General features: G+C 42.5%; 1 protein-coding gene across 3 annotated transcripts in view; it reads left to right on the forward strand.

Moving 5' to 3' along the window:
- Positions 1–11,858, forward strand: part of RBM46 (RNA binding motif protein 46) — a 144,609-nt gene extending 132,751 nt beyond the window's left edge. For all 3 annotated transcript variants that reach the window (XM_033937983.1, XM_033936296.1, XM_033937180.1), the window contains one exon: positions 11,477–11,858. In XM_033937983.1, the coding sequence (XP_033793874.1) occupies positions 11,477–11,676 (200 nt within the window). In that variant the 3' untranslated portion in view covers positions 11,677–11,858. The remainder of the gene's footprint in view (positions 1–11,476) is intronic.
- The last annotated feature ends 2,072 nt before the right edge of the window (positions 11,859–13,930 follow it).

The following is a 13,930-nucleotide window of genomic DNA, read 5'->3' on the forward strand; positions in this document are numbered from 1 at the left end:
AGAGAGACTGACAGAAAGGAAGACAGATAGCGGCCAAGGAGAGAGAGAGAAAGAAAGAAAAACAGACACACACATCTATTCTAGCATCCGTGAATGTAATGGGCTTAAAGACTAGTTATGAAATAATATTGCTAACATTGAAAATAAATTTTAAAAATTAATTAAATATAAATGATTAGCAATTTAGGATAGGGTGGAGGTTTTTGATCGATGAAAGAAACTCATCACCACAAATATACTCTTAGGGAGAACCATATATATTCCCTAAGTGGTGAATCTGAGATCTTTTCCTCATTTAGCCTAACTTCTAGGTGTCAACTTGGGGTGGTACTTGATACTAGATTGTTGACATACATCTTTCACTGTTACTTTTGATTGTCCAGCGTACTGCTAGACCACCAGGGAAACGAGGTAGGCCTGGGGTCCTTCCTCTGGGTCTGGGAGAGAGGTTAATGATGTCTGTCTGGAGAGGGAAGGGGAATGTTCTCTTTTCTTGTAGGGGGCGTGCTGACGTGAGAACGTTTTCTGGTTTGGGGGGAGGGCTGGGCTGTTAGCAGTGGTGGCAGAAGCAGAGAAGGAACACTACTGGGAGTGAGAGTGATAGGAATGGTACTTTGAAGGGAACTCTGTTAGCAGTGGTGGCAGAAGCAGAGAAGGAACACTACTGGGAGTGAGAGTGATAGGAATGGTACTTTGAAGGGAACTCAAATATAAACTGAGACACCCCCCCCCACTCCCGAAGCAATCTGGATAATTGGCGTTCAACTGTACTCCTATTCTTAACACTATGGGGTTTTTTACTCTCTGGAAGCTTCGGTCCATTAGAACATATTTTGATGCATCATCATGGTACAATCCCTCATACTGAGCCAACTGGATTACTGCAATATCACCTATCTGGCAATTTCCCAGAAGAATATGCAGTGATTACAACTAGTGTAGAATGCGGCAGTTAGGCTGATCTTTGGGTTGAAGAAGTTCGATCATATAACTCTCTCCTACCGACTCCTGCATTGGCTGCCGATGGAGGCATATGTGAAGTTTAAATTTGGTTGCTTTTGCTTTAAGGTACTATTCGGCCTAGCCCCCAAATACATAACCAACCTATTCTTTTCAACCAATAGAAGCTCAAGCTTGAATTTTGTTCTTCCCCCGGTTAGAGGATGTAAATTTAAATGAAATCACCAACATCTTTTCTCTTATCAAGCAGCATTATGGGGAAATGATCTGAAACAATTACTTACGCTTACCAAAACCTATGGGGAATTTAGGAGACACCTAAAAACATATCTGTTCCTAAAGTATATAGGAAGCTGATTTGCACAATCTCTCCCACAATAACTGATCTCTAGAGCTGTTAATCAATAGATTTTAACTATGCTAATTCTATTCAGTCTGTAACATTTCTAATCATTTTAAACCACATAGAACTTCTCGGTCCTGCAGTATATAAACTGTTATTATTATTATTAAGTCCAGTATGGCCTCATTCCACTTGGATTCCATTACAACTTCTGGAACAGTTCTCCTTGTAGAGAATCCATGATCTCCCTTCTTCTAGAAGTCTCTGCAATAAGGAAATCCCAAATCTAGCATATTAAAATAATCTAGCGATACTTCCCCTTTTACAGCTATATTTTGAATGTCTTCAATCAAATCTCTTTCCATGTCTTCTATCTATGAACCATGTCTCTATCATTGCCATTAAATCCAAATCAGTCTCTTCCATCACAGCCTCTAGGTTCAAAACCTTTTTTCCCTTAGTATATACTGCTTTCCAGACATTGCCTCTTTTTCCCATGTGTGTAGAGGTAATGATTCACTTATGTGAGGGCTTTGATCATCTAGCTCCAATGATTTTAGTTTAATGCCCTCTTTAGTAGGTTAGCTAGTCTGCTGCTGAAGACACTTCTTCCCCTGCTTTGATAGATGCACACTATCTTTTCTCAACAGTCCTTGGAAAATCATCTCATGTTATAGGAAACCAAAATGCTCTCAAACACCATCTGTGCAACCACATATTGATCTCCACACAAGAAAAGAATCTTTGGGATAGCTGTGACATTCACTGTAGGTAGTTGCTACATGTGCTAAAGCTGTACTTGTCAGAACACAATAGTTTTCACCAGACAGATTATACTTAGGGCTCCTTTTACGAAGCCGTGTTAGCGGTTTAACGTGCATAATAGCATGCGCTAATTTGCCGGCTGTGCTAGCCGCTACCGCTTCCTCTTGAGCAGGTGGTAGTTTTTCAACTAGTGGGGGGTTAGCGCGCGCAACAAAGGTACATGCGATAAAGCCGCTAACGTGGCTTTGTAAAAGGAGCCCTTAGATTTTACCTGCTGAATATTTTATAAGTAGCCACAGACTCAGCCCTGGTAAAGGACAAAACATGGCCATATTGGACTTTTAAGGGCAATTTTACTTATCTTTTATCTGCTTGTGATGAATAAATTATATTGAAACTTTACTGGTTTGCTCTAATTTGTTACTTAAAATTAAGTCTCATAGGAGAGGTGGAGACACTGACGGATTGTTTTATTTTTAAATTTGAAGCTACTCGTTGACTTATGACTTATGCAAGTTACGACTGTTTGACCTTATGACACGACTTCCGTTCTCCCAAGTCTCACTGTGCAGCGTAATAACATACGCAGGGGTGTTGCCCCACGTGAGTTTGTGCCTTGTTGTTTTGGCGATTTCATGCCCTTAAAATGACTACTAAGAGGAAATTATCTCTGTCCACTCCTCAGCATTCCAAAAAGGAAAGAAAGGCCATAGATCTAGACACTAAAATGATAATAACAAAGTATGAAGGAGGAAAGAAAGTGAATGCGATCGCATGTGATATAAAGTTATCACACTCTACTGTGTCGACTATTATAAAGGACAAAAATAGAATTCATGAAGTTGTGAAAGGTTCTGCACCTTTGCGGTCAACAGTGATTACGTAGCAAAGTACTGGGCCCATCCATGAAATGGAGAAATTGTTAAACATTTGGATGGAAGATCAGATTCAAAAGCGGACGCTGTTAAGCCTCTTTACAGTATAGTCGAAGGCTAGAAGTCTGTTAGGGACTTTAAAGGAACACGCTGGAGAAGAATTTGTGGCAAGTACTGGTTGGTTTAAGAGGTTTAAAAATAGATTCCAGTTGCATAATGTTCGGATGACTGGAGAAGCAGCGAGTGCAAATAAGGAAGGAGCTAAAAAGTTTGTTGATAGTTTAGAAGAAATAAGGTGGAGGGTTACCTGGCAGAGCAAATTTTTAATGTGGATGAAACAGGGTTATATTGGAAGTGGATGCCAGGACGCACTTACGTCCACAAAGAAGCCAAAAGCATGCCAGGATTTAAGGCACACAAGGATAGACTCACTCTACTGTTTGGAGGGAATATCAATGGGTTCAAGCTGAAGCCCTTATTAATTTAACATTCTGAAAATCCACGTGCATTTAAGAATGTGAACAAGCACACTTTGCCAGTTTATTATAGATCAAGCCATAATGCCCGGATGAACCAGGGCTTATTTGAGAATTGATACAATAATTGTTTTATTCCTCAAGTGCGTGAGTACTGTTTGGAAAAAGGAATCCCCTTCAAAATTTTACTGTTGCTTGATAATGCGCCTGGACCTCCACATCACTTAGCTGATTTCTATCCCAATGTGAAAGTGTTATTTTTGCCCCCGAACACTACACCACTTATTCAACTGATGGACCAAGGGGCGATTGCTACTTTGAAGGCAAACTATCTCGGAACCACTTTCGCCCAAGCCATAGCTGCTATAGATGCCGACCCTGAACTATCACTATATGACTATTAGAAACAGTATAACATTCTTAAGTGTATAAAAAAATCTTGCTACTACTTGGGACTCAGTGACAGAAAAGTGTATGAATGGTATATGGAAGAAGTGTGTTAAGCGCTATGGGGGTAATAATAAAAAAAAAAAATGTCTAAAAAGTGACCTAAAATGGCTACTTGGATGATCAAAAAGCCTGATCGTCCAAGTACCCATAACCAAAGCTGGTTTTTAGACGTATCTAAAAACAGCTTAGGCCTTTCCCCTGCCTCTAGACTCACAGAGAGAAAAGAGGTGTGTTTAGAGGAGGGGAAAGGGCGGGCAGTGGGCGGGAGGTGGGCCGACCTACACCTAGGCGTACAACAGTTATAACCAAAACAGTTACAGGTTGCCTAGTCGGCACTTAGACCTTTTTGACTTAGACGTAGTCAAACTAGGTCTAAATGCCGAAAAAGGGGCTGCTGAGCTGATGGCCGCTGGTGCGATCAGTTCAGCGGCCCGGCAACCGACCTACCGCAACCATCGTGGCAGGAGAGATGCCTCATCTCCCCTACCGCGATGCCATCACTCCTCTACCGGAACTGCTGCGACCCGCGGCAGGAGAGATGCCCTATCTCTCCTGTCGCGGCAGTTCCGGTAGAGGAGTGATGGCATTGCGGTAGGGGAGATGAGCCATCTCTCCTGCCGCGATGCATTACCCCCCCCATACACATACAACATCGGGGCAAGAGGGAGCCCAAGCCCTCTTGCCCCAAGGCGATCGTGCCCCCCCCCCCCCGCCGAGAACGAGCAAGCCAGGAGGGAGCCGAAGCTCTCCTGGCTCTGGCGACCCCCCTGCCACTACTTGATTGGGCCAGGAGGGAGCCCAAACCCTCCTGGCCCTGGCGACCCCCCCGCCGCTACTCGATTGGGCCAGGAGGGAGCCCAAACCCTCCTGGCCCCGGCTACCCCCACCCCTCACTACATTATGGGCAGGAGGGGATCCCAGGCCCTCCTGCCCTCGACAAACCCCCCTCCCCCCAACGTCCGCGCCCCCGAACCCCTGATCGGCCCCCCCCCCCCAGGTGACCCCCGGCCGACCCCACGACCTCCCCACCCCCCTTCCCCGTACCTCTTTAACGTTGGCCGGACAGACGGGTGCCAAACCCGTCCAGCAGGCAGCCCACAGCAGAATGGGGCCGGGTTGGCCCAGCCCTCCCAAAGCCCCACCTACAGGTGGAGTCTAAGGCGCCTGGGCCAATCAGAATAGGGCCATGTGCCTAAGGCCCCACCCACAGGAGGGGCCTAAGGCTCCCGGGCCTATTCTGATTGGCCCAGGCACCTTAGGCCCTACCTGTAGGCGGGGCTTTGGGAGGGCTGGGCCAATCCGGCCCCATTCTGCTGTGGGCTGCCTGTCGGATGGGGGTCGCTGGGGCCAGGAGAGCTTGGGCTCTCTCCTGGCCCGATGTTAATCGGCGGGGCAAGAGGCTTGAGCTCCCTCTTGCCATGATATCGTCAGGGGTGCCGCGGTTGGCCGGGGCAAGAGGGCTTGAGCTCCCTCTTGCCCCGATGTTGTCGGGGGGGGGGGGGTCGTGTTTGACATGGCAGGAGGGCTTGGGCATCCTCCTGCCTGGATGGTTGGGGGGGGGATTCTGTAACCGGTGTTGTTTTTGGCAAACACTGATTACAGAATCCAGCTTTTAGGCAAAGAACTGGCTCCTCCTTCGCCTAAAAGCCCTTCTGTTGGACATTTGTGGCTTAGGCGTTTTTTTGTTTCATTATGGCTGAAAAGTGTAGACGTGATGTGGGTGTACTTTTAGACGTAGTGGTGATTGTGCGTTTAGGCAGAGGAAGGCCATAATCAAAACAAGGACATTTGTTTTGGTTATGGACACTTTCCCCTGCGTCTGGGTTGAACGTTTAAGGACTTAGGCCAAAAGGGGACTTAGACGCTTTTTTTTATTATGCCCCTTCACGTGAATACCTTTGCTGGAATTAACAGTGAATAAGAACTTGATGAGATTCGTGAAGAAATAGTGAAACTGTCAAAAGACCTTTAGTTGGAATGTGAAATGGAAGATGTTGAAGAGTTGCTAGACTGGGAATCAGGAGAACTTAGGAATGAAGAGCTGATAGAATTAGAAGAAGAAAGAGTGGCGGAAGAAAAAATAAGAGAATTAGAGAAAGACCAAGAGGATGAGGTGCCACAACAAATATTCACCACAAAGGGATTGTCAGAAGGTTTATCTCTACTGAATAAACTCCTCGCCCATCTTGAAGACATGGACCCAAACATTGAACGATTTGCGAGGATTGAACGGATGGCACATGACACATTTTGTCCTAATTGCGAAATTTATAAAGAGAAAAAAAAGCAAATTCAGACGAAGCTCACTATGTTTATGAAAAGAGCAACTCTACCCATCACCGGGTCCGCAGCCTCGTCTGATAAAGGAGATATCGACAATCCGCAGCCAAACACCAATGGTGCCATGAATTAAATGTACTTTACTGTACTGTATTTCTTATTTTTGTCTGTTTTTCCACAATTGTATTGTTTGACTTAGAAAGAAAGAAAATGTTAACAGATTGCTTTAAGATGATTAAAATATCATTACCCAGTCTAATATGCTTGCCTTAATTTAACATATACTTAGATTTCCAAAAAGCCTTTGACAAGGTACCCCATGAACGCCTACTACGGAAACTGAAGAACCATGGGGTGGAAGGAAACGTACATAGATGGATCAAAAATTGGTTGGTGGGTAGGAAACAAAGGGGTGAAGGGCCACTAGTCGGACTGGAGGAGGGTCACGAGTGGTGTTCCGCAGTGGTCAGTACTCGGACCACTGCTGTTCAATGTATTTATAAATGATCTAGAAACAGGGACGAAATGTGAAGTAATAAAATTTGCGGATGACACCAAACTATTTAGTGGAGTTAGGACTAAAGAGGACTGTGAAGATTTACAAGGGGACCTGAACAAACTAGGGGAGTGGACAACGAGATGGCAGATGAAGTTTAATGTAGAGAAATGTAAAGTCTTGCATGTAGGAAACAGAAACCCGAAGTACAGTACGATGGGAGGGCTGGAAATGGGTGAAAGTACCCAAGAAAAGGACTTGGGGGTATTAGTGGACAACACAATGAAGCCGTCGGCACAGTGCACAGCAGCCTCTAAGAAGGCGAATAGAATGCTAGGTATAATCAAGAAAGGTATTGCAACCAGAACGAAAGAAGTTATCCTGCCGCTGTATCGGGCGATGGTGCGCCCGCATCTGGAGTACTGCGTCCAGTATTGGTCGCCGTACCTTAAGAAGGATATGGCAATACTCGAGAGGGTTCAGAAAAGAGCGACGCGATTGATAAATGGGATGGAAAACCTTTCATATGCTGAAAGATTAGAGAAATTGGGGCTCTCTTGCCTGGAAAAGCGGAGACTTAGAGGGGACATGATAGAAACTTACAAGATCATAAAGGGCATAGAGAAAGTGGAGAGGGACAGATTCTTGTATTCGATAAATACAAGGACGAGAGGGCATTCGGAAAAATTAAGAGGGGATAGATTCAGAACCAATGCTAGGAAGTTCTTCTTCACCCATAGGGTGGTGGACACCTGGAATGCGCTTTCAGAGGGAGTGATAGGACAAAGTACGGTATTGGGGTTCAAGAAGGGATTAGATAATTTCCTGAAGGAAAAAGGGATAGATAGAGGGTTACTATACAGGTCCTGGACCTGTTGGGCCGCCACGTGAGCGGACTGCTGGGCGTGATGGACCTCTGGTCTGACCCAGCAGAGGCACTTCTTATGTTCTTATGACTTACGTCCAGATCAACTTACGACTTGGAACCAGTTGTAGTCGTAAGTCAATGAGTACCTGTACTTTGGTTCCTAAAGGTCTTAATCAGGAGACAGATTTATCTGTTTTTACAAGACCATTGAAAAGGACACTTTATTTTTTAGGTAGTGACTACATATAGGTCATTATCTTATATGCTGTTTAGTATTTTATTTTTTACTTTCTCACCTTTTTGTGGGTAAAGGTACTTTTTGTTTTTCTGTTCTTAGTGGGCTCACAAAGTAAGTTGTTTCCTATTTATTACTGCACTTCCTTGTTCCTGTGTTGTCATTTGGGTCATTAGAACACATTTTAAATAACCACTGGGATGCATAAAACATTTAAGCGCTTTAGCCTTTTAGAGCATTTTTCCAGCAGTTTAATTTTATATTAAAATAAAAATGTTTTGAGGTGGGCACAGTCAGCTGCATCTTGTATGACCCTTCAGTTTTGATTTTTCATGTGTTTAAAAGATTGATTACAATCTCTACTAATTTGCTATTAGAATGCTTTAAGTTTGTGATAGGAGCCTTTTTATTAGGTGATATACTTTTACAGTTTGGATTTTTTTAGGATTTGGAATGTCTTGAGTAGTTTCTGAAATATTAAATTAGCATTGATTTGACCTTTCCACACTATTAGGAGGCTTAAAAACTAGTCTGTTACCATAGTATGGCAGATTCACTGCTTCTGCCTGTGGAGAAGAAATGCTGCTGCCCTTAAGTAGTGTGTACCTTGTGATTCAATGATGCAGTTGTCTTTACAGAGTATTCATGATTTTTTGTAATCTTATTCTGAAGTGCTGTTTTTAGCCCGTTACATTAATGGGTGCTAGAATATATTTCTTTCTTTCTGTCTGTCTCTCTCCCTGGCCCCCTTTGTCTGTCTGTCTTTCTGTGTCTCTCCCTGCCCCCGTGTCTTCTTTTTCTTTCTGTCTCCCTTCCTCCCGCTGTCTGTCTTTCTTTCTATCTATCTGTCTCTCTCCCTGCCTCCAATGTAGAAGCATTTCTCTCCCCCCACTTCCCTGTGCAGCAGCCACAGCAGTATTCCCTCCCCCTCCATTTCCCTGTGCAGCAGCCACAGCAGCAGCATTCCCTCCCCCCACACCACTTCCCTGTGCAGCAGCAGCGTTTCCCATACCTCCCCTTTCTCTTCCCGCGTCTGGACGGCTCCCTTACTGCCCCTGCCCCCTTCCCACGGTCCCGACAAGCCTGCCGATTCCAGCAGCGTGTGCAGCACTCTACACACGCTGCTTCGGGGCCTTCTACTGCCTTGATTTACTCTGGCACGTCCCTGATGACATCATCAGAGACACAGCAGAGCAAATCAGGGCAGTAGAAGGCCCCGAAGCAGCGTGTGTAGAGTGCTGCCCACACTGCTGGAATCGGCAGGTTGTAGTCGGGACCGCGGGAAGTGAAGGGGGGGGGCAGTAAGGGAGCCATGTCTCTGTCTCGCAGCGAGCTTGCTGGCTCCGGCCAGCCAAAGTTCATTTTTTAGTTCAAAGCCGACGCTGCGTCTCCTCTCGCCAGAGTTGGAAGTCTTCTCCGACTCTGGTGAGGTTCGATAGAGGAGCCGCGGCGGGGGTTTGAACAAAAAAAATGAACTTTGTCTGGTCGGAGCCGGCAAGCCTGCTGCGAGACAGAGAAATGCGTGGTAAGCGCACATGTGTACTCTGCCGGCCACGGAACTACAGATCAGGCATTAAGAGTGCGCATGCGTGCTTAGCGTTTTATTATTATGTATATATATATTTACTATAATAAAACGCCAAGCATGCATGCGCACTCTTACCTGCGTGATCCGTGATCAGTAGGTCCGTGGCCAGCAGGAGTGTGCATGCACGCTTATAACTCGCAGACCTCCAGATTTTCTTCCATCGGAGCCGGAGGGAAAGGGGGGAGAGGCAAAAAGCTCTACAGCAGAGACACTACCCCCTCTTTATTTACAGCCTCGGCATGTAAAGTTTCTTTGCGGAACAACTGGCGGACCTCCAGATATTTCCTCCATCGGAGCTGTAGGGAAGGTGGGTGGGGGGCAAAAAACTGGACAGCAGAGACACTACCCCCTCTTTATTTACACGGCCGAAGTTCAAAGCCGCCGCGGCGACTCCTCTCTCGAGTCGCACCTGCGTCGGAGAAGGCTTCCGATGCAGGTGAGGATCGAGAGAGAAGCCGCGGCGGCGGCTTTGAACTTAAAAATAAACTTCACAAAAGAACCAGGGCTGCCACCATTATAGCAAGATCTGAGCCTCCTTCCTCTGCTGCGGAATCAGACATATTAGGGCCTCTGCAGGCTACACAAATTGTACAATTCCCTGCTGTTCCAACACCCTTGCACTTACAAATAGTGCAGTGTTTGAGCCTGTCAAAGCTCATTGGAGCAGAGCGCTCATGGTCAACTGGAACCATGGGACTCTACCCTAGGGCAAGCAGCATACTATAATCAAAACTCTTAACAAAGTCACACCCACTCAGGAAGGGGATAGAGATGGGGTTTGCGAAAGAAAGGCTGCAAACTGAATCTATCCCACCCTAATATATTCCAGCAGACCCTGCAAGCATTCAAGGCTGCCTGTCTGTACAGCGGGAGCAGGAGAGAGAGAGATGGCCTTGGGGAAGGACGGAGGGGACAGGAAAGGGAAAGATGGCAAAAGGGGTGCAACAGGGTCAGAGAGGGTGTGAAAAGAGGAAAGGGAGAGATGGAAATGGTAGGACCGCTGCTGCTTTTTGGCACTGAGGGAGGAGGGGTTGGTATGTCAGGACCGCTGCTGCCGCCTCAGGTAAGTAATGGAGGTCCTGGAGGCCAGATGGAGGGCCATGGGTGGGGTCAGGGTCAGGGTATAGGTGAGGCTATTCTAGCACCCGTTACTGTAACAAATGTAACAGGCTAAAACACTAGTGTGTATGTGTGTGTATATATATATTAACCAAGTGCAAAAAAACCAAGCAGTCATTTATAAATGCAGACAGCGATCTGAACCAAACACTTCGAAACACCATGAAACAGGACACATACCTAAAGGGGACTAAAACACATCTTTCCCTAAAAATTGAGGAGAAACCCAAACAGCCTAAAGTAAAAAATAAAATAAAACAAAAATATTATATATATATATATATATATATATATAAAATAAAACAAAATATTATATATATATATATATATATACATATATATATATATAATATTTTGTTTTATTTTATTTTTTACTTTAGGCTGTTTGGGTTTCTACTCAATTTTTAGGGGAAGGTGTGTTTTAGTCCCCTTTAGGTATGTATCCTGTTTCATGGTGTTTTGGAGTATTAGGTTCAGATCGCTGTCTGCATTTATAAATGACTGCTTGGTTTTTTTGCACTTGGTTAATAAGTATGTTTGTACTAATAGCCATTTATGCACTGTTTGTACACACTTTTGATGCACGGTCAACTTTCTAGTAGTTATGTACTGTTTGTGTACATTTTTGTACACACTAGTTTTTATGCATATTTTTATCATAATTTTGACTGCATGTTATTTATTGTGAGATTTGAAATTTTGCTTTTAAATGCATGCTAATAATTTGGTTTCCATTTATATGGTTGATTTATTTTATCTTATGATTTATATGTTTGCAAGTAAATAATTATCTGATTTACACATTTCCTTGGCCTATGCCTGACTACTGAACTGCTATTTTAAGGGAATGATAAGTAAATGCACATAATTTTACTTTATAATAAAAAAGAATATTAAATAACTAGAAATAACCAAGTCAAAAGTCAATAGTTCACATGTAATGTTCTGTACTTTTTATTTTGAATACATTAGAATTTGTAATGTGTGTATGTGAATAAACTTATTTTGTATTTATTTTCAGACTACAATTTTCGTCGCAGTCCAGTGAATAATATGTCCCCAGTCAATACCACCTTGTCCTCTGGGACACCCAGCGTATTACCATATACATCAAGACCTTATTCGTATCCAGGCTATCCCTTGTCACCAACAATTCCATTAACTAATGGCAGTCATGTTGGACAGCGATTGTATATTTCTAATCAGGCCTCTTTCTTTTAAAAAAAAAAAAAGGCTTAATCAAATGAAAGTTTTATTTACTGAGTGAAAAAAAAGTAATTTTACTTTTTGGTTGAACTTGTGGATATGATTTGGATTAACAGTATGTATTATTCACAGCCGTGAATTTTTATTTTGAGTTAAGGATGCCTGAGGGGTTTTTTCAACTGTCACTAATAAAAAAAGTTTTAAAAGTTATTAAATGTTTTCTTAGTAGGTTGTTTGAATTATTTAACTTAGTATAAAATTAATATTTACAATTTGTAAACAACATTTTATGGGCCCAATGGTTTGTGTTAAAATGTTTCTCATTATTACTTATTTTATAGTCCTTTATTAACATGCAGATGTTAGTGGTGTTACTACTACAGTGCATTAGCCAGTTTGCAGGAATGACTTGAATTTTAAGCCATTTGGCCAGAAATTTTATTAACTATTATGTGTTCCAAGACAGCAAGGAAAAAGATGATTTTGTTTTATTTTTTTATTTTCTTTGACTGCCAAAGCATATGTCCTAGCAGACTGTTGGCATAAGAAGAATGAGACATATAGTCTTTGTATATTTTAGTTAAACGAGTATAGTTTATATTTACAAAACAAAATGTAATAATTTTTGTTAATATATTCACAGTTCAAACTTAAAATTCTTTTGAATTTGTTATATTAATAGTAACAAAGTTATTTTAGTATGGAAAGTTTTATGTGTTTAATGTTGAAATCATGTTAATTATTCTAACTAACTATGTTAATTATTCTAACTAAAAATTCTGTCATTAAATTTTTACTATCCTTTAAACAGAGTACAGTAGTTGCATTTTTATTTATAGGTGGGTGGAGGAGTAGCCTAATCATTAGAGCAGTGGACTGAGAATCAAAAACCCCAGGTTCAAGTTCAAATCCTACAGCAGCTGCTTGTGGACATGGGTGAGCCACCAAACCCTCCTTTGCCTTGGGCTGGCAGGGGACAGCATTGACAACCTACCCACTCTCAGGGACTGCCATGGAAGCTATCACTTGTCAGTCCTCATAAGGACCAGATGTTCTAAAATCATCATTAAAATTCTGTGGGTTGCTATGGTGCCGGTAAATAGTCCATTTTGAAAACAGCGATTGATGTTGAAACAGTTTCAAATGCAAATGAGTTTTCGTGGAGGGCCACCATAATCCCAAGTAATCAGTCGTTGGAGAAAGCAACTGACACATGCACAGAGCCAGCAGGGGAAGCCCTGAAGCAGCCTCCTGCTGTTCAGGTCAAGAAGAGGAGGGGTTTTTTTTTCTTTTTAATGGCCAGAGATGATGTACATGTTATACATGCATATCTATGCCCATTAAAAAAATATTGTGTTGGGATGGCCCCCTCCAAAGCAATCACAACCCTCACTTAGTTGAGTCAAAGACAGGATGGCAAGAGAGCTAGCAAAGCCAATGATCCAGCTTTGGCTCATCTAATTGCCTCCTCTTTAAATGCAGCTTGCTTGTCTGTTGCTGAATTTCTTACTATTCTTTTCAAAAACAAATGAACAACAGCAATTCTTTTTTTACTTATCCTTTTAATGCAGTGTCTCTAGCATGCCCCGACGGGACCCGTTTCGCCCACAAGGGCTTTTTCAAGGGTTCATAAAGGAGCTCTGCATAATACAAAAACATTGTTTTCAAAAATCAATTATAACATGCAAAATTGACACCCTTATGACTGTGTTAAAAACTTCCATAAAAATTCATAATCAATTGTTAATATAACATATATAACATATAACTTCAACAAATAATCAAATACTGTACAGAGTGAGTATAATTATCTAATTTATGACAATTCATAATTTTAAATACCTATTTTGTTACCATATAAATAACCTTAAATAAATTTCATACATCTATATACTATCTATCAAATTACTTAATATATCTTACATTTTAAAATTAACCAAATAGGTGACTGTAAAAGTTAAAATTCAGGTGGATATAACTCATGTTTTTTTTTAATGGTATGTTGAGGACAAATCTTTGCTGCAAAGTATATGCATGATTTTTAAGATCTGAATAATTGAGCATTTGAGCACTATACGAACAAGGAAAATTGAGGCCCCTTGAACTAATCATTGGATACAACAAGGATATCAACTAGAGGACCTGTGATTTGTGACATTGGAATGTGACTGTTGTAGCTCTTCAGATTTGGAACGTCCCGTCAGAGACTGTTTTCCGATCTCCCTTTACTCTTCAGTATCACCCTCCCTTTTGTCCTTCCCCTATTTGT

Source organism: Geotrypetes seraphini, chromosome 1, assembly GCF_902459505.1.
Source record: "Geotrypetes seraphini chromosome 1, aGeoSer1.1, whole genome shotgun sequence".
Taxonomy (NCBI): Eukaryota; Metazoa; Chordata; class Amphibia; order Gymnophiona; family Dermophiidae; genus Geotrypetes; species Geotrypetes seraphini.